A 25893-nucleotide genomic window follows, 5' to 3' on the forward strand; every position below is an offset into this window, starting at 1 on the left:
GCTTGACTGCAAGGCTACAACTTATCAGCTAAAGGGATACGACATAAGAGGACCATTGCGTATGCTGGAAATTCAAGTACTGTATACTGTGTATCATATACCAGGGTTTTCAAAATGGGTGACGGGGCACCCTGGGGTGCCGTGACGGCAGTCCAGGGGTGCCACAAGATAATTTGATAATATTTGGAATTTATTTGGACACTTGCAAAAATATTTAGTATAATTTTATTAGTAAGTACAAATTACAGTCAAAGTACAGTCAGTTCTAACCAAAATGGTTATTATCTCAACTTTTTCCTCGCAACATAATCATTAAAATATCTTCACTGTCGGGCAGAAACCTCGTATCTCCAAGTTTCAAATGTGTACGTCTTTTGGTTAAGCAAAGCCCTGCTTCATCCTACAAGACTGTCTCACAAAACTAATGAAAACAGCCGATCTACAAGCACACAACGCCTCGCGATGCGAGGCGTTGTGTGCTTGTAGATCTGCTGTTTTCACTAGTTTAGTACATTTTATAGATGATAAATACAAGGTTTCCACCCGACAAAGACGATATGCTATAAATATAAGGTGCTGGGAGTGAAAATTATAATGTATGGGGTGCCTCGGATTAAAAAAATATTTATGGGGTGCCCTGAGACAAAAAGGTTTGGTAACCCTTGTCATATACAGTAACAAGAACAGTTACATGACAAATGCATAACCTTCTTTCTTTTATTCATGGCTCTGCCATAGGCTAGTCATCTAAGAGGGTATCTCTGTGTGTGTGCGTGTGTGTGTGTGTGTGTGTGTGTGTGTGCGTGTGCGTGCAAGCCGTGCATGCATCGTTTGACAAGAATCTCTCAATTGTCTGTTTGATCATTGTCAAACTTTGCATGCACACTTCCAGTAGACCGTATAACTAATTTATATCCTCATGATTTATACTTTTTTTAATTTGAAATGTTTTACTTAACCATTATTGCCCAAATTTGGAGTCATGATGTCATACGTCATAGATGATTGACGTCTGATGTCACAGGCTGGTTATAAAGTCTGGAGATTCTCATTAGAGTTGCGTAATTGTGGATTCCAATACCCATATAAGGAAAGGGAAAGTGTCCCTCATGAACGTACATCAACCTTTGTCCTCTGTGATTTTCCCACATAGTCTAGATTTATTACATTAGCACATTTTACAGCACACCAAATCTACTTTTCACTATCTCTTATTGTTAAATAATAACGGTCGCCGACGGTTGATTCCAGGTAGCACCCTCCCATCCCACTCAGCCTAGGTTAGCCTCCAGGGATGGCCACGGTTCCCGGAGGGGCTTCGAGCGGGACGATAACGGAGACGGTGGAAGCCAAAGTGCCGCCGCCGCCGCCCCACCCCGTCCTCACGCTCACCCTGAGAAAGTCCGAGAAGACCGAGAAGAGGGTGCAGTTCTCCAGCGACACCATCGACAACGAGCACCTGGGAAGGAAGTCCTCGAAATGCTGCTGTGTCTACGTGAAGCCCGGACAGTTTAGGCAGCCGTCTTCTGAAAGCGAAGGGGATGATGAGGCTGATGATGATGATGGGCGCGGAGGGTCAAGTGCGCCCAGCTGCATCTTGGGACATGGCAAAAGAGGGCATGGGAACCCACCAAACGTTGGGTCTGGGGACCATACAGGCAGTCCAAATGGACACTTTTAAGTCTGTGCAGATGGAACCAACGCTCTAGTGTACAAATGGAACCAACTCTTTAGTGTACAAATGCAACCGAGTGAACCAATTGGTTCTGTTTCTACACTCCACTCCCAGTTAATTTAACACAGAGGATATTATTGTGTGTAGACTGGGGTAATCAGATAAACATTGGGGTCCGTGGCATAATGCTTATCAAACGAAGCGTCCCAGGGAATCACTGGGTAGGAGATGAACCAGTGTCCCTGAAGTGTGGAGGATCAATTGCTCGCTTATGTTCACTGCTAGCATTATGCTGGCCTGGGGTCAACAGACTGCAAAACTACACTTATGCTTTTGTTTAATTCAGTCACTGAGGTCCTGGGAGGCAGGCCTATAGAGGAGCCGTTTGGGACACACAAAAAGAGCATGAATGAATGGCAATAATAAGATTCTTCCTTTCAGTAGCATAACATAGCAGTTTAACTTATTTTTTTATGATTGCCTTAGTTACTTGACTGTCTTAAAGGGATAGTTCACCCAAACATTACTTTTTTTCTATCGATTACTCACCCAATGGAGACTTGAATTCATGGATAATTTTTGTTTCTGTTGCATTCATAAGCCAACTAGACTGCACAATTTTGCCATTTCAATGGCATGTGCTATTGGTGCCGTGGCCCCAAATATGGTGTGACTAGAGACTAGTTATCTAGTCATTTTGCATCACTTACTCATTGGCCACATACATATACCCACAGACAGCGCTCATCACCCTACTCGCACGCTCTGCTGGAGCAGGTAATAACTTGATGACCACCAGTGGTTCCCTATGGAGACACAAATCGTCACCTTTGTTCCCTATAGAGACACAAATTGCCTTAGTAATAAGGAAACAACAAAAGCAAATATCCATGAATTCAAGTCTCCATTGGGTGTGTAATAGATAGAAAATGTTTTGGGTTGGTAATGCATGACCAACATTTCACTATTGTCTGTAGTAATATTAATAGAGAGGATATTACAACGGCAAAGCTCTCTGCAGACCACAGCCCTCTGGGTCCTGATAGCCTCTCTCAAATCCACATGAGTCAAATGGAGCCCCCCCTCCAAATGCACATAATGGAGCCACACCAAGATTCCATGCATGTATATTAGATATTGTTGCTAATTTGCTATTTGGGAATTTGAATCCTAACTGTTTTGGACATAATGAGGTTTCTACCCTACAGACAATATATCAAATATTTGTTGAATTTAGCCAGAACAATAATTTAGTGTAGTTATGACTTGCTACATTGGTTTAGTAACACATGCCTGACAAACTGCATATTTATAAACAAATATGTCATGCCTTGTGTGACATACTGTATGTTCATGAACACAATGACCATCATCAGTGAAATAGTATAATGTGTATGTCAATTTAGTATGCTTAAAATGTAAGATATTTTCACGTTCAATATACTGTAGGCTTTGATACCCAGTTACCAATGTTTGCCAGACCCATGAAATGGGTAGGCCTACATAAGCAAATGTCGGTCTGTCCGGGTTTTCTATATAAAGGGTATATATGATGATGACATGATGATGACATGCCTACAAAAGGCATGATGTCATAAATGATGATGACAGACAGGGGGTCTGGCACAACCAGGTTGACCTGGTCTAGTTCTAATAGATATACTGTAGAAGATCCAGACCAGGCAGACACACACCTAGTGTGAAGTGAGCAGTGCTATTTGTGAGTTAATTTCATTAAGCATCCCACTGGCCAATCAAAGTGCGTCCTGCGAAGCTTGGCCAAAGGGACCCTGGGCGTACAACACACTTTGAGACGTTTGTGCCAAGATGTTGGCCATATCTAGACCAGATGTAGGCCATATCTAGACCAGATGTAGGCCATATCTAGACCAGATGTAGGCCATATCTAGACCAGATGTAGGCCATATCTAGACCAGATGTAGGCCATATCTAGACCAGATGTAGGCCATATCTAGACCAGATGTAGGCAATATCTAGGCCAGATGTAGGACATATCTAGACCAGATGTAGGCCATATCTAGGCCAGATGTAGGATATATCTAGACCAGATGTAGGCCATATCTAGACCAGATGTAGGCAATATCTAGGCCAGATGTAGGACATATCTAGACCAGATGTAGGCCATATCTAGGCCAGATGTAGGACATATCTAGACCAGATGTAGGCCATATCTAGACCAGATGTAGGCCATATCTAGGCCAGATGTAGGCCATATCTAGACCAGATGTAGGCCTTATCTAGGCTAGATATAGGCCTTATCTAGGCCAGATGTAGGCCATATCTAGACCAGATGTAGGCCATATCTAGACCAGATGTAGGCTATATCTAGACCAGATGTAGGCCATATCTAGACCAGATGTAGGCCACATATCTAGACCAGATGTAGGCCATATCTAGACCAGATGTAGGCCACATATCTAGACCAGATGTAGGCTATATCTAGACCAGATGTAGGCCATATCTAGACCAGATGTAGGCCATATCTAGGCCAGATGTAGGCCATATCTAGACCAGATGTAGGCCATATCTAGGCCAGATGTAGGCCATATCTAGACCAGATGTAGGCCATATCTAGACCAGATGTAGGCCACATATCCCAGATGTAGGCCATATCTAGACCAGACGTAGGCCATATCTAGACCAGACGTAGGCCATATCTAGACCAGATGTAGGCCACATATCTAGACCAGATGTAGGCCACATATCTAGACCAGATGTAGGCCACATATCTAGACCAGATGTAGGCCACATATCTAGACCAGATGTAGGCCACATATCTAGACCAGATGTAGGCCACATATCTAGACCACATGTAGGCCACATATCTAGACCACATGTAGGCCACATATCTAGACCACATGTAGGCCACATATCTAGACCAGATGTAGGCCACATATCTAGACCAGATGTAGGCCACATATCTAGACCAGATGTAGGCCACATATCTAGACCAGATGTAGGCCACATATCTAGACCAGATGTAGGCCACATATCTAGACCAGATGTAGGCCATATCTAGACCAGAAGTAGGCCATATCTAGACCAGATGTAGGCCATATCTAGACCAGATGAAGGCCATATTTAAATTTTTGGCAGACAGGACAAAGCCAGATGTTGGAGCTTAGCTCCTTCCAGTGTGTTGTGGCATGTTGTGAGCTTGTAGACTGACTGATAGATTGATTGATTGAATATTTTCTTATACAAAAATGTAGTACAGCACACGTAAAGTCAAACCGCTTAGTCTAAAAGGAACACACACACACACACACACACACACACACACACACACACACACACACACACACACACACACACACACACACACACACACACACACACACACACAAAAAGGTCCTTGCTGTCTTGTTTCCGTTGGGGTCCTTGGTATTCAATTTATCAACGTATAAAGTAGCATCAAAAACATTCAATATCATCACAAGTATGAAACTATGTAGGAGAAAAGGGTGGGGTGGTCAGCTATTTTAGCAATTTTCTATGTATAGAATATGGGATGATATAGGTGGTTAAACATGCCACTACACTGTACTGTAACTGTACACGATACACATTTTTTAAGGATGTCGAATTATTAATAAAGTATCACTGATTTGTGATTTCATTAATGTGCACTGTGTGCAAGCCAACATACAATAAATAGTTAGTGTCTGAAGCCATATCAGGCTCCACACTGTACTGTTCTGTAGCATAAGTTATAATGGAAACCCGCACTTCAATCCATCATGATCTCTCTCTCTGATCTCTCCCCCCCCCCCTAGAGCCTGGTTCTTCCCTTTAGAGGAGAGCTTTTCCTTGCCATCGTCGCCAAATGCTTGCTCAGGTGGGTAAATGGGTCTCTGCTCTTATTATGTTAAGTCTCTTGAGACAGATTTATTGGGATTTCGTACTATACTTTAATTGGATTGTTTTGTTTTTTGAATAATTTTAGTTGCATGAATGGTGGTTGTATATTTATATATTTCTTTCGCATCATTGTTTGTAAAAAATCTTACTTGCACACAATTTCACAGACAAGTAATTACTTCTTTTCACGTTGCCCGTGTTGCCATGGTAATTAACACTGCTCTGTGGCACGAAGGACCCAAGTGACATTCATTCCAACGTGAAGCTACATAAAAGCTTACTGCAAGAAGACGAACTAAAGAAAAACAACTCTAACAAGAACAAACCTTGTGATATGGAAATCCTGCCACCCCAGCCTGTATGTGGGTGGATTGGTGGGTGCAAAAACATCCACTCTCATCGTGTCAGGCAGAAGAGACCGTGGCCTATATGGGAAGCTGTGTCGTGATCATAGACTGTAAAATATATGGACAAAGCAAAGCCATTGGTTTCTATGCAGTGCAAATGACGCATTTTGGGTCCTTGGCATGGGTGTCGCCATCATAGATTGTAAAAGCACCAGAGGATGTTATTGGCTGGCAAAGGTCACGTGCAACCGCAGATACATGGGAGAATGTGGTCGGGGCCTCCCGAAATACAACACACGAAGAAGAACACAGCCGGCTGGTATCCATTTAGTTGGCCACGCCCCCCGCAACTTTATCATCAATTTTAACATAAATGGGACCTTATTTTCACAAAACAGATATCATCGTGATTGAAAGGCAATGTTTAACTAGCGATAGGAACCATTAAGTATTTATGAAAATGTTAATTAAGGTTAGAAAACTAAAGGGGGAAATGGGGTCCAATGGAGAACAATTCTTTTTGCGATCGGCCGTGGGGGAAAACAGCGCAACTAGCAGCCATTTTAAATCGGCGGAACTATGCCCCTGGTCGTGATCCAAGGAATACAAGGAATAATAATAAAAAAATAAAATAAAAAAACGTTTTACTTAAGTAAAAGTATCAATACTGCAATGTAGAAATACTCTGTTACCGGAATCCAGAATTCCAAATTTACTTAAAAGTACAAAGTTATTGGTATAAATATGTACTGTACTTAAAGTACCGGAAGTAGAAAGTAGCTCATTGTGCAGAATGTGCCATTTATCACGTTTTTCAAATGTATAAAAATCATTTGAAAATAGCCAATCTACAAGCTACAATGTGTTGCGTTGCGATGCATTTGTGAGCTTGTATATCGGCTATTTTCATATGGACGGAATGTATATAGCTAGGGCTGAAGTGGGTAATGTAGTCTATGTTTTGTAAAAATAATCCAAAGCTACAAAGTAAATACGTTTTCAAATAATTGTAGTGGATCAAAAATACAATATTTCCCTCTGAGATGTAGTGGAGTAGAAATAAAAGCATTGAAAATTGGAAATACTCCAGTAAAGTAAAAGTACCTAACATTTTTACTTAAGTAGTATTTAAGAACATGCTACACATGCTAAGTTTCACACCGATGAGTCCAGCTGTGCACCAGATTAGCTGCTCACAGACGGACAGACGGACGGACATACGGACAGACAAACAGACTCACTGGAGTGAAAATCCTCATCTTCAGCCCAACTCCTGTTGTTAATGTGTTAAGTAAGTGTCCCTGTGGCATGGTTTATGTTGGTCAAACTAAACATACAGTATGTACATTAGCAATATAATGTAGAGGCACAGTATATTAATGTATATTCACTATGAATTTATAATTATTCATGGACTGTACAGTACACATGCCACTCAGATCCATTCTGATCCAGTACAGACATCTAGGGCACAGCAGTATTATATTGTATTTGTATGTTATTTATCTTGTTGTGGTTTTTACTTGTACTGTTACCTCTCCTGTGTTTCTATTATCACTGCTGTTGCTGCTATGACACCTGAATGTACCTCTGGGGCTCAATAAAGGTTTATCTGATCTTATCGTATTCGTGTTGTAAAGAACCAATTGTCGTTATCTTGAAGTACAGTAAGGGCCCAAAGACTGCTTGAGTCAGCAATCTATACAGTGAAGCAAATAATCTCCAAAACATTTGTAATGATGACGATTAGAGCATAATACAGTAGATTATTGATTATGTATTGATTCTAGTTTTGGAAAGTCATCTTCCAATTTTGACTGAGACATCTGGCATGACTCAGTAACATAATCCATCCAATCTGTAACATAATTACGTGTATTAAATTATGGAGCATTTCCCAGCTAAATAGTTACTATATCGATTTTAAATCATTGAATCGATCGCCATGAATGAACCAATATCGTCCAATGTATCGTATCATCAACCATGTATCGTGATATGTATCGAATCACTATTAAAATGTATCGTTACAGCCCTACTACTTACTTTGCAGATATATATTATACAAAACCTACATTAACGACTTCAGCCCTATTTAAACTAGTCCTACAAGCTTATGCATTTTGAAACAGGACATTCTGCATAATGAATGCTTTTACTTTTGGTACTATAAGTACATGTATTTTGATGCCAAATCTTTTGTAGTTTTTCTCAAGTAAATATTGATTACTGGACTTTTACTTGTAACAGAATATTTCTGCATTGCAGTATTGATACTTTTGTTTAAGTAGTTTTCCACCACTGGCAATTCCTTAACAGATCAACTTCTAGTGAAAACCGTATGTTATACTAAAGTAAGTAGAGCTGGTACTTGGAGAAAGTATACACTCATCAGTCTCATGGATTGATTGAACTGTAGGCTACTTCATATCTAACTTCAGGCACATCATTTATGAACCGAGATATGAATTATTGATTACAAGAAATTAACCTGGACCAAAGTCATGGACTGGCAAGTCATAATATTCTATTTTATGTTACCTAATGAAATGAACTACGTGACGATTACTCATTCACTTAATCGCAGCACATGACCTTTGTGAATAAAAATTGCCCTAGATTTATAAGAGAAGCATATTATTAAAACGTTTATAATAGATTAATTATCTGTAGCTCCATCACAGCGATTCCAAAACCTGTGGGCAGAGAGGATATTGCGAGTGGAAAAAGAGTAAAGACAGAGACAATTTACAATTTAGCAAACGCTCTTACATTTACATAACGTTTTGAGGTATAATAGTAGTAATAGTAATAATAGTCTGCATAATGAGTACTTTCTGTTTTGGTACTTTAAGTACATTTTGATACCAATACTTTTGTACTTTTACTCAAGTACACTTTTAATTCCGGACTTTCACTTGTAACAGTATTTTTACATCGCAGTATTGATATACTTTTACTTTTACTACTTAATTAAGTAAAACATGTGAATACTTCTTCCACCACTGGACTTGGGTCATTCAGCCTTACCTATCGTCGTTGTCGGGTGAAAACCTTGTATGTCCAAAACCGTTGGTTTTGCATTTATCATTTTAAAAATTATTTAATCTAGTGAAAACAGCCGATCTAGAAAAACACAGTGCTTGTAGATCTGCTGTTTTCACTACTTTTGTGCGACGGCCTTGTATGATGAAGCAGGGCTTTACTTTGCGAAAGAACGTACACATTTGAAACTTGGAGATACGAGGTTTCCACCCGTCAACGACGCTATACTGAGGGAAGCTGTACATAGTTGGTGGCAACAACCAACAAAGAAAAACAAAAAGAAAAATCAACCCAGAGAACTTCTCCTGGAAGAAGGTTGAGCCCAAGGACAAAGCTCCATGGTTGGATGTTTGTTATGTGCGGTTGCATGTGGTGGGAGAGCGTATCGTTCTCTTTAGAGGATTCAGCACATCCAGTATATCTTAGATTGAAGTGTCTCAAGACATTATGCAAGCTAGCAGTTATTCAGTACCGTCTGGAGCAGTCACAACTCCCACGCCACATCAGGTGGAAACTGGTAGTCATGTCTACCAACAGCAAAAAATAAATAACAGCCCAACTAACAATACAAAATGTAGATTGAGCGAATACCATCACAAAGTTGTGTGATCGGAGCTAAGCTGCTCTTGAATTGTGCTTGCACTATTGAGGTCAGGTAATTCGGTAGGTTACCAATTGCACTGTAACCGGTAAACCTTTTTATTTCAGCAGCCACATGGTGGCTCATCCTCTTCATTATCCATGCCCATTTGACATCTCAGAAGTGCCGGGCGAAAAGGCATTTTTGTATTTTGTATTTAATTTTTTAGAACTATACATATTGTGTGTACACAGTAAGTGTTAAATGTTGCAATGTTAAAAATGCAAATAAACCTTGTGGGTTTTAGTGATGTGTTTCCCGAAGCGCATATCTCCGCCAGGCCAGGTAGCCTACTCAGGGCTGAGGGCTGTGTCAGGCGTGGGGTGCAGCCGTCAGGATATAAGCTGTGGGGAGACGTTTTGGTTAACAACAGCAAACGCATGTTCAGGTCAGGATCATTAACCAGCTTCTTCTTTTCTTTTTTCCAGATCTGACAATACCAAAGGTGTTGTGCTGCAATACATTGTTTGGGCTTGTAATGATAGATCTGCCATTTTCTTTATGTGACACCAGGCCAGCACGCAATGCATACTGTATTATAAAACCTGCAGCCTTTACAGTGCTGTTTGCAAAAGACAAACACGTGAAACACACATGAACTGTGTGAGCGTTTTAACACGATGCACAGCAGGAAATGATAACGCAACACTATAGTCTGTGTGGACATGACATCTCCTCTATCTTTCAGACTATCAAGAGCATACATGGGCAACTGGCGGCCTGGGGGCCCCAACTTTCACTTAATGCGGCCCTCAGGTTGATATTAGAGTACTGATATATTATTGATTTCAGCTGTTACAATTCCAAACATGGAAAAAAAATTAACTGCTTCAATTACTTCAGTTTATATCAGTAGCTAAATGACTAGTATTACAATGTTATTATATTTGTTATGTCCAATGTATTTGTATTTAAGTTCATGAATTAACATAAGAAAATGAATGCATTTGAAATTAAAACAAAAAGAAGTTACTTTTCAGGATTCCAATTCAAAAATAGAGAAAAATAGCAGATCTATCTACAAGCTCAAAACGCGTCGCAGTTTTGAGCTTGTAGATCGGCTATTTTCGCTATGTATATGCATTGTGGCCCTCTGGAGTGAGTGTTAAAATGTATAGTGGCCCTCTCCATCATCAAAGTTGCCCACCCCTGATCAAGAGGTTGAAGCTATAGAACATCTGGCATTCCTCCTGACGCCCGTCTTTGGGCTGACCTCTGTGTTGCGCGAGGGGGATTCCCAGGGGCATCGAGAAGACTCGCTGCACTGCATCTCCAGCTTTACCTTCATCTAATTATATGACAGCTGCAGGGGAGCGCAGTGGCGTCAGTTCAGCAAAAGCTAGGGTATGGCAAAGATGGGAGTCCTCATGGAAAAGAGGCATTACATTTTGTATAACACGGTTAAACACGGTTCTATTGTGAAAATAGCAGATCGGCTGTTTTCACAATGTCTGAAAAAAAAAAACGAGTTTTGTCAGTTTTTTACACAGGTTTCTAAGGTTTCGTGGGCTGGATAGTGGATATGGCAGCCTGGAATGGTTGTTCAAGTGCAGCAAAACTTAGCATGTTAGTAAACGTGCCACAATTAACAATAATGCATTGCACCTGTGCAGCTGACCTGCGGAACCTGGGAATATATACCATCTTGTCGAGATGGGGAGAATAAAAATGTGGAGAATATAATTATAATACCTTGTTAAAGTGACCATTTGCTAAATTTATCATTTTTTTATTTGCACTTTTATTTTCCCCCTGGACCCAGGGTATGGCAGCTGCATACCCCTGCCATACCCAATTGACGCCCCTGGGGGAGCGACACACATCTCTTCATGGGGGCCTGATATACCATTCCCTTTCCAGTGGTTTAAAGTACATTTACTTAAGTACTCTACACTAGTACACTTCTGAAGTGTTTGTACTTTACTTGAGTATTTCCAATTTCCAATACTTTTACTTCTACTCCACTACATCTCTGATTCAAATATTGTATACTTTTACTCCACTACATTTATTTGAAAACTTTAGTTACTAGTTACTTTGCAGATATACATTATAATGTTATAAAACATTAACCACTTTAGCCCTTCATACCTTGGCTATTTGAAAATAGCCGATCTACAAGCTCACAACGCGTCGCGATGTGAGCTTGTAGATCTGCTATTTTCAAACATTTTGTACTTTTACTTTTGGTACTTTAAGTATATTTTGATGCCAATACTTTCATACTTTTACTCAAGTTCATATTGAAGTCTTTGAACTCTCTCTGAACTCTTATTGATACTTTTATTTAAGTACAAAATGTGAGTACTTTTTCAACCTCTGTCCTTTTCATTCACTCAACTTCTTTCTCTTTCTTTCTTACAGTTTTTTTTTTTTTTAATTATCATATTATTCAAAGCAGTTCTTTAATGCGTGCTGCGTGTCAGCTCGGGGGAGGGAGGGGAGGGGGGGGGGCATCAGCAACAAGGTGCTGTGAAGAAAAACAAGGCTGTCTTCATGCGGTCATGTCTTTAGAAGCGTTGCATCACTCCATCCATTATGAGGTCTTTCTCAAATGGGGGTACATGATGTGTAGCCCTAGGGGTAGGCGGAGGGAGGTACGGGGGTCGGGGGTACTTGAAAGAAAGTGGAAGAAAAGAAGATGACAGAACCGGCTGACAGTATGTTTGTTTGTTTGTTAGTTTGTTTTTATCTAAAACCCTCCAGGGTAATATTTGTACTGTACATTGATAACATTTCATGTAGAATGTACACATCTATTACAAATACAACATTAATAGAATAACGTGAAAACACACACACACACACACACACACACACACACACACACACACACACACACACACACACACACACACACACACACACACACACACACACACACACACAAATAAACTGTATGGACAATATAACAAAGATATCTAAAAGCATATTGCAACAATACAAGTCAGGCACAATAAGTAAACGTCTAGGGCAAATATTAAATGGACCCAGGTTCATTAGGCAGACCATATGGAAAGTGCTAAACGAGATGAAATTGAAAGCAACTTGAATGGCTGTTCAACTGTTGAATAGAAAGCAATATTTGCTGACGATGGTGGGACCAACCGCGATGGCCTGGAAATGGATACACCCAAAAAAGCCTATGTCTTGTTTCAATTGAGATCCTTTGTTTAACCCATTTAGTGCTCCAGACATGAACGGGTTAAATGTGTAGCGTGCCGCTCGCAGGGCTCCATTACGCTCCATTGTCTTATTTTGAAGGCCAGAAGTCCATTGCGTAAATACTTCCGGGTTGACGTCATGACGTCATACAACGGGAGCGGTCGTCACACCATGTGGTTTCTAAAATGGCCGATCGATGCCTTTGTTATTATGTTTTTGTAGCGAGAATCTAATGCCATCCTTGGCTTTAAAAGTGTTGTTTGGAGAAAATGGACATTAAAGATGAGATTCCCCGTCGGCCTCCATGTTATGGGATTACTATTTTGTGCACGTGGATCCGTGATGATGATGAATCGGCGAGGCCGATCGTGCCAGGACCTTCCGCCAGGCTATTGGGTAGGAGAACTGGCGTTACTCTACAGTACTTTTCGTAAGTATACTCGGGATCGGCACTCTAAATACTTGAGTATTTTCACAAGTATACTCGGGATCGGCTAGAAATTAGTTAACTGAGGCACTGATGAAAGGAAGGAGGCGGTAAAGGAGGTGGCAGAATTTACCACGGAGTAACAAGGATGGAGGAGATCATGGATGCAGTACATCAGAGGGAGAGCCCAGGTTACAAGGCTTGGGAATGAAAGTGAGAGGTGGAGGTGGCCTAGTTACTCTAGCACTTAAGTAGCACTTATGCTTCTTGGCATGTGGAGTGGCTGGGTGGGCAGCAGGCGCATTCAAAGCATCATCTTCAAACCCTCCACTATACTTTCATCTATTGGAGTTCGCAAGAGAGTAAGGCTCATCAAGTCCCCTTCAAATGGTGGTGAGTATTATAGGCCCGTAGCAATTGAATTTGTTCCTGTTGTACCGCTGTGCACATTTTTCCTGAGAACTTTACCATTCTAACTATTGATGATTTAGCTACAGTGTTGCTCATTGAGGACAAGTGGGTTCCAAAATGTCATGGTCGCTGACAGCGAGTGCATTTTCCGGCGGCATTTCACCCTCTGCCGGGTTAAGGTTAAGGTTAAGGTTAGCTGTTTAAAAATGTCCACTAATTATTTCATTAATTCAGTAGCCTCTGCCATTGGGAAGAGTAAAAAAAAACATGGCAAGCGAACGTGTTTTAAAAGTCCATTGGACTGCTGAAATGGACCAGGAATTGGTGGAGAACACGGGTGTCTGTATAACGTTTCCTCCAACACCTTTTGCAACCATTCAGGGAAACAGGAGACATGGGGAGAAACCCTCTCCTCTCTCTGTGTGAAAGCCTCTGCTCTCTCTCTCTCTCTCTCTCTCTGTTTGTGTGTGTGTGTGTGTGTGTGTGCGTGTGTGCGTGTGTGCGTGCGTGCGTGCGTGCGTGCGTGCGTGTACGAGAGAGAGAGAGAGAGAGAGAGAGAGAGAGAGAGTCCGAAAGGCTCTTTTTCTCTCGGTCCCCCGTTGTGCTGTTCCATACAGTAGCGTAGCGATTCAGATAAATATCATATTTTTGAAAATAGTTGGGTGGCCCTGACCATCCAGCGAGCAACTCGGCAGGGTTTGAACCCTCACACTATATGATATTAATGCCTGAGATTCACCCTCGATATAGACGTGCAGTCCCCCCGATACTCTGGGGGGTCGTTAAATGCCCCGATTATCTGCTAGTGAAAGGCCTCCTTTACTTAAATCGTCCATGGAGGTGAATGTGTTAACTGACAGCTTATGGCATAATGGCATGGTTTAATGGGGGCGCTGTGCAGAGATCAGGGACAGATGGAAGCGACCCTGAGCGCAACGGTGGGGGCCAGTGGTGGGGCAAGGAGGTAGGGAGCGCTTCGCCGTGTTCACTTGGACCGCGCGGAGGTGCCGAAAGTCAGGGGGACGAAGATTTACTATTCTGCGGCACATAACTCGGTAATGGCGCTGCGTCGGCTCGTGCGACCGTCGCACCGCTCGACATGGCGACTCGCTCGCTACCGCTTGCTCGGCGGAGTCTCACGTGGCTCATGGTCGCCTGAGACGCCGCGCCTCCGTCGTCATCACCGAAAACAAGCGCTCCTTTCCCGGAGGAGGTTCTTGCTTTCCCCTTGCAGCCCCCCGCACCCCCACCGTTGCGCTTGGGGTCATTGGGAAAAACGTGGACGCCAGACGGAAACAGAGGATCCGCTGTAGCGACCCCCAATGGGAATTGGCCAAAAGAAGGGGAAGGAGATGCTATTTTATTTTGAACGTATTGACATAAAAACTGGACTGAAATGTTATGGCGCACAGGAGGTTATCACTCATTCATAGCATGCCTTTTTCATTGATTGAATACTTTATGAACAGTTTGCAAAAAAACAACACAAGATGCACAGATTTATACAAAAGAGCGCTAAAAGGATGACCCAGCCCTCAACTCTTGTTTCCATTAAGGTCATGTGTATTCACTTCATCAAGGTATTTAAAGACAAACAATAATAAACAATAATAATCAGAATATGCTATTATGGTTTTCTCTCGAAGTTTTCTATTCAACGTGTAGTTAATTGGGTAACGGAGTTACTTGGATTCTGAAATCAAAGAGATGCTGTTCTCAAAGTGGGGTCTGGTGACCCCCAGGGGTCCTTGAGGGAATTCCAGGGGGTCCACAGATAAATGATATTTAAGAAACAAATGGAACCTTATGGGTAGGGTTGGGTACCGAAGTCGGTACTTTTAATGGTATCGACCGAATCACGTCGGTACTACCGAGTATCGATTGAATTAAAAACGAACGGTACCAAGTTTCGGTACTCTTGAACGCACCCGTGGCCGGTCGCATCCGTAACAACATTGAATTGCTTTAGTAAACTTGCATAGTTGCGTTACTGTGAAATGGCCCACAACTGAAAACATCCGACAATAGCCAACGATGTTATTATGATGATCCAACGTCTATGATCTCCGGCTGTGACACTGTGTGAGCATCGATCGTCACCTCTCCCCAGTCCCCAGTCCCCACGCTAACGCTGTGGACCAGAGCTACTCTCCCCATAGCCTCTCCCCCTCCGCTCGCTGCTCTGTCTTCAGGCAGCAAAGGACTGTCACCCTTTCCGTGAAAGCCTTTTTCTGTGTTGTATTAAAAAAAAGAATACAGTCCAGGGAGAGATGTGTAGTATGGTACATGTGTCTTTAGTTCCGACCGCCTAGAAAAAGTAATTGATCTGTTGAAACAAACTTTTTAAGCATGTTTGTGTTTGTTTCACCAGCACAGCCACCCTGCCTCTGTAACTCCATGCTGCCGCTGCGCGTTCATGTATGCAGTAGACGCGAACGCGCATTCACGTTCAATGTAGTTGCATTCAACAGCGCAAATTGTTGATGTGAGGTTTAAGAATAAAGAGAAGCAAGGTCTTATTGTCACTAGCTACTCTAGTCTACAGGGACAAGAAGCAAGATGCAATGTTGTGATTGAGGTGATAATAATAATAAGAAAAACTAAGATAAGGTACTGTAGGCTAAGATGATGATGATGATGATGATAATAAATAACAATAATAATAAAAAATTAAAAACGTCAACAGTATAGCCATAGAATAGCTGTATAAAGAATGTGTTCTATTGCAGACAAACACTTGTAGGCTATATAAAATAGCAGCCATAGTAGCAGTAATAGTAGTTCCATCAACTACAGTAAGCCTACTACTATACTTGACATGACAATGGCTGAACCACTGTAGAGGGCCTTAATAACCTATTGTGGTGTGTAAAATAGCCTATAGAAAAAAGTTAATAAGGGTAATAATAATAATAATAAAAATAAGAAATAAAAAAGTATCGAAAACGGTATCAAAAAAGGTATCGTATCGATTCCCAGGTATCGAAAAAGGTATCGTATCGATTCAGAGGTGAACGATACCCATCCCTACTTATGGGTCTGTAATGGGTCCATTTGGTTCCATGTGTACACTCTCTTAAATTAACATTCATTTTACAATATAAATTGAGATGCCATTAAATGGGGGTCCGCAGCCTACTGCATGTTAAACTATAGGGTCCTTGAAATTAAAATGGTTGAGAATCACTGCTATAGAGCCGCTAAAATCTTCTCTAATGGGGGTCCCTGGCGCATATCTTTTCAAATGGAGGTCCGCAGGCTAATAAGTGTCAATTTGGGGGTCCTTGAAAAAGTTTGAGAACCACTGCTCTACAGTATGATCTCTCTCTCCCTCAATAATGTTCCTGTGAGGAACTGAACCTTAGGCTTGATTTATATTTATGGCTGCACCTAAAATAGTGGATCTATAAGCACAACCACAACGCGTCACACTATGACGCATTGTGGTTCAAAAATAGTAACGTATAAAAATAGTCACAAAATGAAATGGTCCTTGTGCAGGCAGAGAAACACATCCAGCATTTTAAAAATATCAGCAGATGTAAATCACATTGCACTTTTACTTCTACTCCACTACATCTCAGAACCAAATTAACTAATAATAAATAGTGTGCTTTTACTCCACTGCAATTATATGATTTTGAGGTTAGGTTTTAGGCATTATTTCTGTGAGGTTAGGGTTACGGTTAGGTTTAGGTTTAGGTTTAGGCATAGTTTTAGCTCTGACATCACGCTCTGGCTTGCTGTCCCTTTTATGCTCACATATGGAGATCGCTGATGTCATCACGAGTCACACTTGCAAATTAATTACGTCCTTGTCCGTTTTATGCCCATATATGGAGATCCCTGTCCCGATGTCATCAATTTCAAGGACATATCTGGGAATGCCCAATGCCCATATATGGGCATGTTCTCACATCACATTGTTGACTATCATGCAGGGGTCTCCATATATGGGTGAACTGGTCCGATATACATCACTGGCCAGATGGCCGTCTTGCTAGTAAATAATTTTACTGTGAAAAGTATTAACAAGAGCCTAGCAATTAAGAGCTTGTAACTATACCAGTAAGACGCCTAAGGGCGAAAAGCGACGTTGCCCTAAAGGGCGAAGTCGAGCCATCTGTTTTGGCCATCTGTCTTGGTCATATTATATGGATTCTGTTAGTGTGGTTCTCCTAAGAGGGCTTCATCTGGGATACAATCCCTTTTATGCCCATATATGGAGATCCCTGCTCTGAGTATCTGACATCACTGTGATGTCACCTGTGATGTCACAGTGATGTGTCAGGGGAACCACAGTGTCAGGCGTTACCCGTCCGGACGACCAGATAGACAGACACTGACAGACGGTTCTGATTGTAAACTGCGACCATACGGTCCCAATAATAACTACAATGGATCCTCTGGAACACAAGTTCTAGAGAGTTCTGTACAATGAGACACACAAAGGTCGATTGATGAGGACTACCTTCCTAACCTAGGATGACGGAACTATAGTTGTACTGACTCTGACCTCTAAGGACCTTCCAGGGAGGGTGCTCATGTGTGTCGGGCTGTGACACCCTTTCTAGTTTCTTTACCTTTCGAGTTGTTTTTTTCACACTGACTTTTTTGACACTGCACTATTAGGTTGTGTTAGTAGTTTTGGGTATTTTTGCTTGTGTTTGACATGACAGTGAGATACGTGTTGCACTAATTAGCATTGACTGCTATGGTCACTTTTGATTTGGAAACTGTACTATGTATGATAGTTGTGCTTATAAGGACACTTTATATATATATATATATATATATATACTAGTAAGACTCCCTAATCGGGAGATAAGCGACCGTAGGTCGCTTATCTCCACAAATAGGGCAAAAATTTGTTTTTCCAAAATCTTCCTGATCCATGTTGATGACATGAGTGTAGACATACTGTGTAGTGATTTTCGTGATTTTAGGGCAAAATCTGTAGGAGCAGTGTCCAAAAAATGTGTTTTTAAAAATCGGCCTGAAGGTGGCGCTATATGGGACAGATTCATGTTGATGGGATGAGTGTAGACATACTGTGTACCGATTTGCGTGATTTTAGGGCAAAAATTTTAGGAGCAGTGTCCAAAAATGTGTTTTGCAAGAATCGGCCTCATGGTGGCGCTAGAAGAGGGCCATGTGAGAAATGAGGGGTGGGGTCTCCGCGCCGCAGAGGCGGACGAATAGGTACGGCCCCGGCTCTCCCGGTCGCTCCTAGCCGGAGTTACGGCATTTTATGTGAGCTAAAGTGTAGGGGGTCCTCCACTGGGGGCGCCACCACTTTTGCATCCGTTCTGGAGCACCAGGAGTCGGTGGTCCCTGGGAATTCCCCGTGAGCAGTCCCGCTGGGGTGGTCATTTGGTCATTTTTGCACATTTGGTCATTTTTTACATCTGGGGGTCCCCCAGGGACCTGGGGGTCCCTGTAGCTCCGGGGGTCCTTGGAGGTTGTAGTTTGGCAGGTAAGGAGTGTGTGTGCAAAATGTGGCATGGATGGGGGCAACGGTTGTGGAGATATGAGCAGGGCAAAAGTGTGACGCGTGACTCACGGAGGGACATTTTTTTACACCTGGGGTCCCCCAGGGACCTGGGGGTCCCTGGAGCTCCGGGGGTCCTTGGAGGTTGTAGTTTGGCAGGTAAGGAGTGTGTGTGCAAAATTTGGCATGGATGGGGGCAACGGTTGTGGAGATATGAGCAGAGCAAAAGTGTGACGTGTGACGTGTGACTCACTGACGGACGGACGGACGGACGGACGGACAGCCGGTGGAGGTTTTGGTAGTAAATGCGACCTACGGTCGCAATTATTTTTTTCCTCTCTTGATGTACCTTGCTCTTTACTGTACTCCGTTCTTGTTTTTCTGATTTTCCCCCTTGGGATAATAAAGGTATCTATCTATCTATCTATCTATCTATCTATCTATCTATCTAAGTTATTATCATTATTTACTTATTTGTGCTGAAAAGTAACCCCAGACCGCGACATTATGCAATTCTGTAGTCTACCAAGACCTTTAACAGGCCCTGTTCAGCAGACCGTGGCAGGCACATGCACACATAGACATCAAAGGGGGCTTGAGCCCCTGCCCTTTTACCCGTCTGTAAAAAGTGCCCTCTCCAGACCATGAATAAGTACCGAAAATAGCAGACCTCCAAGCTCACAATGCGTCACAGTGCGACGCATTGTGTATTTTTTCAATATTTTTACCAAAAGGCCCTTTTCGAAGTTTCCGCCCCTGCCTCTCTAACATTCTCTGCACGTCCCTGGACCTTGGGGCTCTTTCAGGCACATAACATTGGATCAGATCAGTTAAATAACTGACCATGTAGAGCTCTTTATGTTAGGATGCGTAGTGGCTTATAGACATGAGGCAAAAGCAACCTGATTTGTAATTCATTTTCATTTGACACGTTTAGAGCTGATCATAATTATCTTATCCTCCGATGAACGGCGTTCATAGCTGCGTCCGCTCCATTCACAATCCACCGTGTACTGTAGGACAGTGGTGGAAAAAAGTACTCACATATTTTAGTAAAAGTATCAATAGGCCTACTGCAATATAGAAATACTGTTGGCATCCAAATGTACTTAAAGTACCAGAAATAGAAGTACAAAATGTTTGAAAATGGCAGATCTACAAACTCACAACGTGTCCCTATGTGACGCGTTGTGAGCCTAAAGATTGGTAATTTTCAAAAAGCCAAGGTATACAATAAGGCTAAAGTGGTTTATGTATGTTTTATAATATTATAATTTATTTCTGCAAAGTAACAAGTAACTAAAGTTTTCAAATAAATGTAATGGATTAAAAGTACAACATTTGGATCCGAGATGTAGTGGAGTAGAAGTAAAAGTTTTGGATATTGGAAATACTCAAAATTGTACTTAAAGGGGAAGACCACCCATTTTCAATATTGAACTATGTCATTAATATACCTTAGATAGATAGATACCTTTATTATCCCAAGGGGGAAATTCAGAAGAAGAGTTAGAAGAGTTGTGTGGAAATAAAAAAAAAGTTCCCCCTCTTCTGTGTTGCCTAAAGTACAATGTGTGATGTCATCAAGTTGTAATTTGCAATACAAACCCCAAAATCAATCCTCCATTTCTAGGCAACACAGGGGGAACTTTTTTTTTTATTTCCACACAACTCCTCTAAGGTATATTAATGACACAGTTCAATATTGAAAATGGGTGGTCTTCCCCTTTAAGTAGAGTACTTAAGTAAATGTTACTTTACACCACCGCTGTAGGACAGTGGATAGGATATGCTAATCCAAAAGATGACATTTCCCCTCGCTGATCAATAAAGCTCTGATCCATAATGTATAAAGGCTGGAGGCACTCCAGTATGTCCTGGATTCTATCTGGATCACAGCCTGGATTCTAGCACATCATCTGTTTCTTCTTTACCTCGGCAAAGGTGAGCAATTGTTCAGTAGAACAGCCTCATATAATATCCTGCCATGCTTTATTAGCCTATTACTTGGTCCTGTGACTTCAGACTTTTGTAGGCTAAACTTTCTGCTTCTCATTTCAACTTCATTCACATTCGGCTCCAGTTTGTTCTGTCGCACGAGAGACTCGCGTGATGGACCTGATCCACAAGGTGTCGAGGCGTTGAGATGTGAAGCGCTGTGAGCTTGTAGATCTGTTCTTTTGACATGCCACTCCGTTGGACTTGACACCGCGGCGAAGTTGGTTTCAGGGAGGACAGGACATGCCTGTAGTGGCTTTGTAGTGGCATGTCCCCCGGGATGGGGGTCCCTGCTTCATCTGTCGCTCAGCTGAGGAGGGTCCTTGGCCTGAAACACGTTGAAGACCCCTGCTCTATACGATAGGAGTCTGCACAGACACTGATTTAAATGGCAACTGGTTGATGGAGGATTGCAATGATTCAGTATTAGCGAGGAGGCGTTACATATTTTTAATGGGGGCTTATGATTATGCAATGCAATGAAGTGATGAATGGACCATTACGTTTAGGCTCAGAGGCTGTCAGAGCAAAGCATTCTTATCTTTGTTAAAATGAAGCTCATCATATGATGGTGTTGCGAGTCAGAAATGGCCAATTTACAAACTCACAACGTGTCACGTCCACAGCGCGTAGTGGGCTTGTAGATCAGCCTTTTTTAAGTCATATGATGGCAAAACCTTATTTTGGAGATTTTTTCATATTACTAAAATTCAAATGTTTAAGAGCCTTCTTGGATTGACTGAATACTATTAACAGTTTGCAAAGACAAGCTCAGGAAGGTACAGTGCAATACCAGTAAGACTCCCTAAGACATGGTGGCGCTAGAAGAGGGGCAAGTAAGAAATCAGGGGCGGAGGTTATGGTTTGCCAGCCAAGGAGTGTGTGTGCAAAGTTTGGCATGGATATGGGCAACGGTGCCAGAGATAAGAGTAGGGCCAAAAGTGTGACGTGACGTGACGGACAGATGGAGCTTTTCATAGCTAATAGGATTTTAAACCCAAGAGAGCACTATGACTTGTTTCCATCGGGGTCCTTTGAACTCAATTCATTGAAAAGACAGCCCTTTTAGAATAATTAAACATTATAAATGAGGTTGTAAACACGGCTTGTTTGTCTGGGGACAGAGAAGCAGATTAACGTGTGGAGCCAACTTTTCACATCTGAAGTTTCTGTTGGCCAAAGTCTCTTTTTCACCTTCCCCAAAACACCTGAGCCAAAATCCCCAGGATTAGGACATTATTCTCCACCAAACAGCAGATGGGCGTTTTAGCTTCAGCAGATGCGAGCCTTGAATGAAAGCCTTTAATAACAGAAACATTGGCACGATTCCTGGCATTGGTCAGGCCCCCTCCTGCGCCCCACAGCCCACATTGTTTTTGTTTTTAGTTTTTTTGCTGTGGTGAGCAAACCTCTTAAAAATGATCCTTCAAAGTGCCTGCGCGTTGATGAAGTGTGGAGACACAGGGAACACTTCAGATCCTTAATTATAATAGGAGAGGCTGGACAACAAGCTGAACACATATAGGCTGTTATATACAGTAGAATACCAGACCGTTGGTCGCTTATCTCCACAATCTGTCGGTAGATAATGCCGGTCTTATATAAGGGTCATTTGTGTACAGTGTGATGTCATACTGATGTCAGCAGTGTGATGTCATACTGATGTCAGCAGCTATGTCTCTATATATGGAGTTATATGTTGTTCGTGTCCAAATATGGGGCTTGTGAGGTCAGACTTAGTGAGATTCGTCGGTTATCTCCATATATGGAGGGATGTGTTGGTTATCTCCATATCTGGAGATTCAACCTTCAACGTGTAACTATGGCTACCTAACGACTAGCCACATGACGTGAAGGTGAGTGAGGGTCTTTGTAACAGCCACCCCCAGATTTCCCGTGGAAATCTGTACAATATCGAGAAGGCCCGAACGGAAACTCTTAGTCAACTGGCCACCCCATCAAAGAGTAAAGGGACATCAAGGCCTCTCTCTTGTCAATGGGCTGGTGTCGGCCACCCCGTACGGGTTCTAGTCTGAGGTGATAGCCTGCCACCCCGTTAGTAGGCAGGGGTCCCGACAAGCCAAGGGGTCGATTGCACCAGCTTCCTCCTGCCGCGAAGGGTGCCAGCATGACTCACACCATCCTTCCTAGACGATTTTGACATCTTGTTACTAATCTGTCGGTAGATAATGCCGGTCTTATATAAGGGTCATTTGTGTACGGTGTGATGTCATACTGATGTCAGCAGTGTGATGTCATACTGATGCGGAGATATGAGCAGGGCAAAGGTGTGACGTGTGACCGACCGACGGACGGACGGCCGGTGGAGGTTTTGATACTAAACTGCGACCTGACGGTCGCAATAATAGAATACAGGCCTTATAAAATGATATAGGCTAATGGAACAAAAAAACGAAAACATAGATAAACGCACGCACGCACGCACGCACGCACACACACACACACACACACACACACACACACACACACACACACACACACACACACACACACACACACACAGTGGTGTGATATGGATTTTAGAAGTGTGGGTCCTGTAAATTCATGACGTCATGCGCGCACGCTGTTTTTATTGTTAATTAGTGTTTTTATTGTAAATTAGTGTGTGCATATGAGGCGCGCGTGCGTGCAGCAAAATAAGTGTGGGCTCGCCGAGCCCATGCGAGCCCACGGCATCTCACCCCTGCACACACACACACACACACACACACACACACACACACACACACACACACACACACACACACACACACACACACACACACACACACACACACACACACACACACACACACACACACACACACACACAATTCTGAGCATTAATATACTGTCAGGCAACAGCACTGTCACAATATTTAAACAAGGAAGTGGATGTAGTCTTGTGCATCTGTCTCTATGTCGTCCTCAGACGAGCTCCCCAGTGTCGCCTCCAGACAGTCGTCCCGGTTCTCCAAACATCTGGCCAGCTCGTCTGCACTTTGTGCACGTATGCTAATGTGGGACTTTGGCAGTCTCATTGTCCTGGCTGCTATTTCTTTTTTTTTCCACAGTTTTGTTTATTTGAAATTCAGGGCATACAGTAAACCAAGACTTGTTCACATATTATGAGAACCAATCACAAATAGAAAAAAAAAAAAAAAAAAAAAAAAAAGAGACAGTCATATAAATGCCAAAGATGATAGTATAGCAATAGGGCAAAAAACAAAATGAGACAAACAAAAAGGCAATAATATAAGCAACAAGCTATGAAGGCACTTGAGGTACCATTCAGTGAAATGACATTTAATGATCATATGCGTCCTGGCTGCTATTTCCACACACACCCTTGGTATTCCCTCATACAGATTCTTGTTGGTAACATAGCATGTTCACTCCTGCTGATGTTACGTACAGCATCCAACTTTCTGGCGTAGCACCAGGCTAAAGACTTCTGCCGGGTCGGTTTTGAGCAATTGAGCATTCGCTGCCACATAATCTGCATGGTAAACAGCTTACAAAATAAACAGTTGCAGAGTCCATTTGATTCCCAACTATCAAGACAGTATTTCATCATTTAGCTGGGGAAGCTCCCCCCTCCCCCCTCCCACCCCCAGGACCCCCGGGGGTCCCTGGACCCTCAGGGGGCCTATTTTACTTGAGAGTAAATGCAGGCCTACTACTTACTTACCACCACTGGTGCATGAATAAACCATTGGATGTTGGCTAGACGGACGGCACACAGTAATATGGGTCTAGCAGTGGCTTGCATTAATCCCCTGGTGGTGGTATCTGCAGTAAACGGAGAGAAGCAGCGAGACAGGGGCGTCACACCAAATGCTGGGCCCTGGGTACAACAACGATTCACTGCGGCCCCCCCCCCCCCCCCCCCCCCCCCATGAATGTTAACTAAAAAAAAATAGCAGATATACAAGCTCACAGCGCGGCACCGAGTGCCGCGCTGCGAGCTTGTAGATCTGCTATTTTTGAAAAATCGTGAAAATGTGTGCAAGAAACTTAATATGTTTCTATGTCAGTGGTGCTCAAACGTTTTCATGTGAAGGACCCCCAAGATGATATGTATTTGGCCACAGCTAGACCCCATCTCAAAATATTTAGTTCCAGGGACCCCTCCCCGGAATCAAAATTTGAGTTACAAATGTAAAAAAAAAAAAAACATATCCAAAAGATTTGCGCACATTTTCACGACTTTTCAAAAATAGCATATCTACAAGCTCGCAGCGCGGCACTCGGTGCCGCGCTGTGAGCTTGTATATCTGCTATTTTTCAATACCTAAAGTTACTAGGGCCCCTCCACCTTGGGCCCTAGTAACTCAGTCCCACTTCCCTACCCCTTGTGACGCCCCTGGCTGCTGTGAGACAGCAGTGAGCGCAACGCTGGGAGACTTCTGTCTAACGTGACCTGTGCGATCCCGCAGAGCGCAGCGGGACGCACCACAGACACACAGATATACGCTTTTAGTTGTAAATAATTTAAGAATTGTTTCTGTTGGGTTGCTTCAGTGCACTGCACCAAAGCTGCCAGCAAACTCCTTCAGGGGCGTCAATTGGGTATGGCAGGGGTATGCAGCTGCCATACCCTGGGTCCGGGGGAGGGGGGGGGGGAATAAAAGTTACTTTTAAATATAAATCCATGAATGTCTCTTTGTCTATCTGCGCTGGTTATTATGTTGTTAAATTACAGTAAAATAACTACAAATGCAAAATAAACAAAATGGTCACTTTAACAAGGTATTACAATTATATTCTCCACACTTGTATTCTCCACATCTTGACAAAATGGTATATTCC

General features: G+C 42.5%; 1 protein-coding gene across 1 annotated transcript; it reads left to right on the forward strand.

The window, feature by feature from the left end:
• Positions 1–1294: 1294 nt before the first annotated feature.
• Positions 1295–25564, forward strand: LOC308288924 (E3 ubiquitin-protein ligase PPP1R11-like; the record flags this gene model as incomplete). Its single annotated transcript, XM_080730398.1, has 3 exons — positions 1295–1580; positions 24014–24091; positions 25521–25564. The coding sequence occupies 3 exons, from the start codon at positions 1295–1297 to the stop codon at positions 25562–25564; spliced, it is 408 nt and encodes a 135-aa protein (XP_080586524.1).
• Positions 25565–25893: the final 329 nt, after the last annotated feature.

This window comes from Nannobrachium achirus, assembly GCF_963921795.1.
Source record: "Nannobrachium achirus genome assembly, chromosome: 7".
NCBI lineage: Eukaryota > Metazoa > Chordata > Actinopteri > Myctophiformes > Myctophidae > Nannobrachium > Nannobrachium achirus.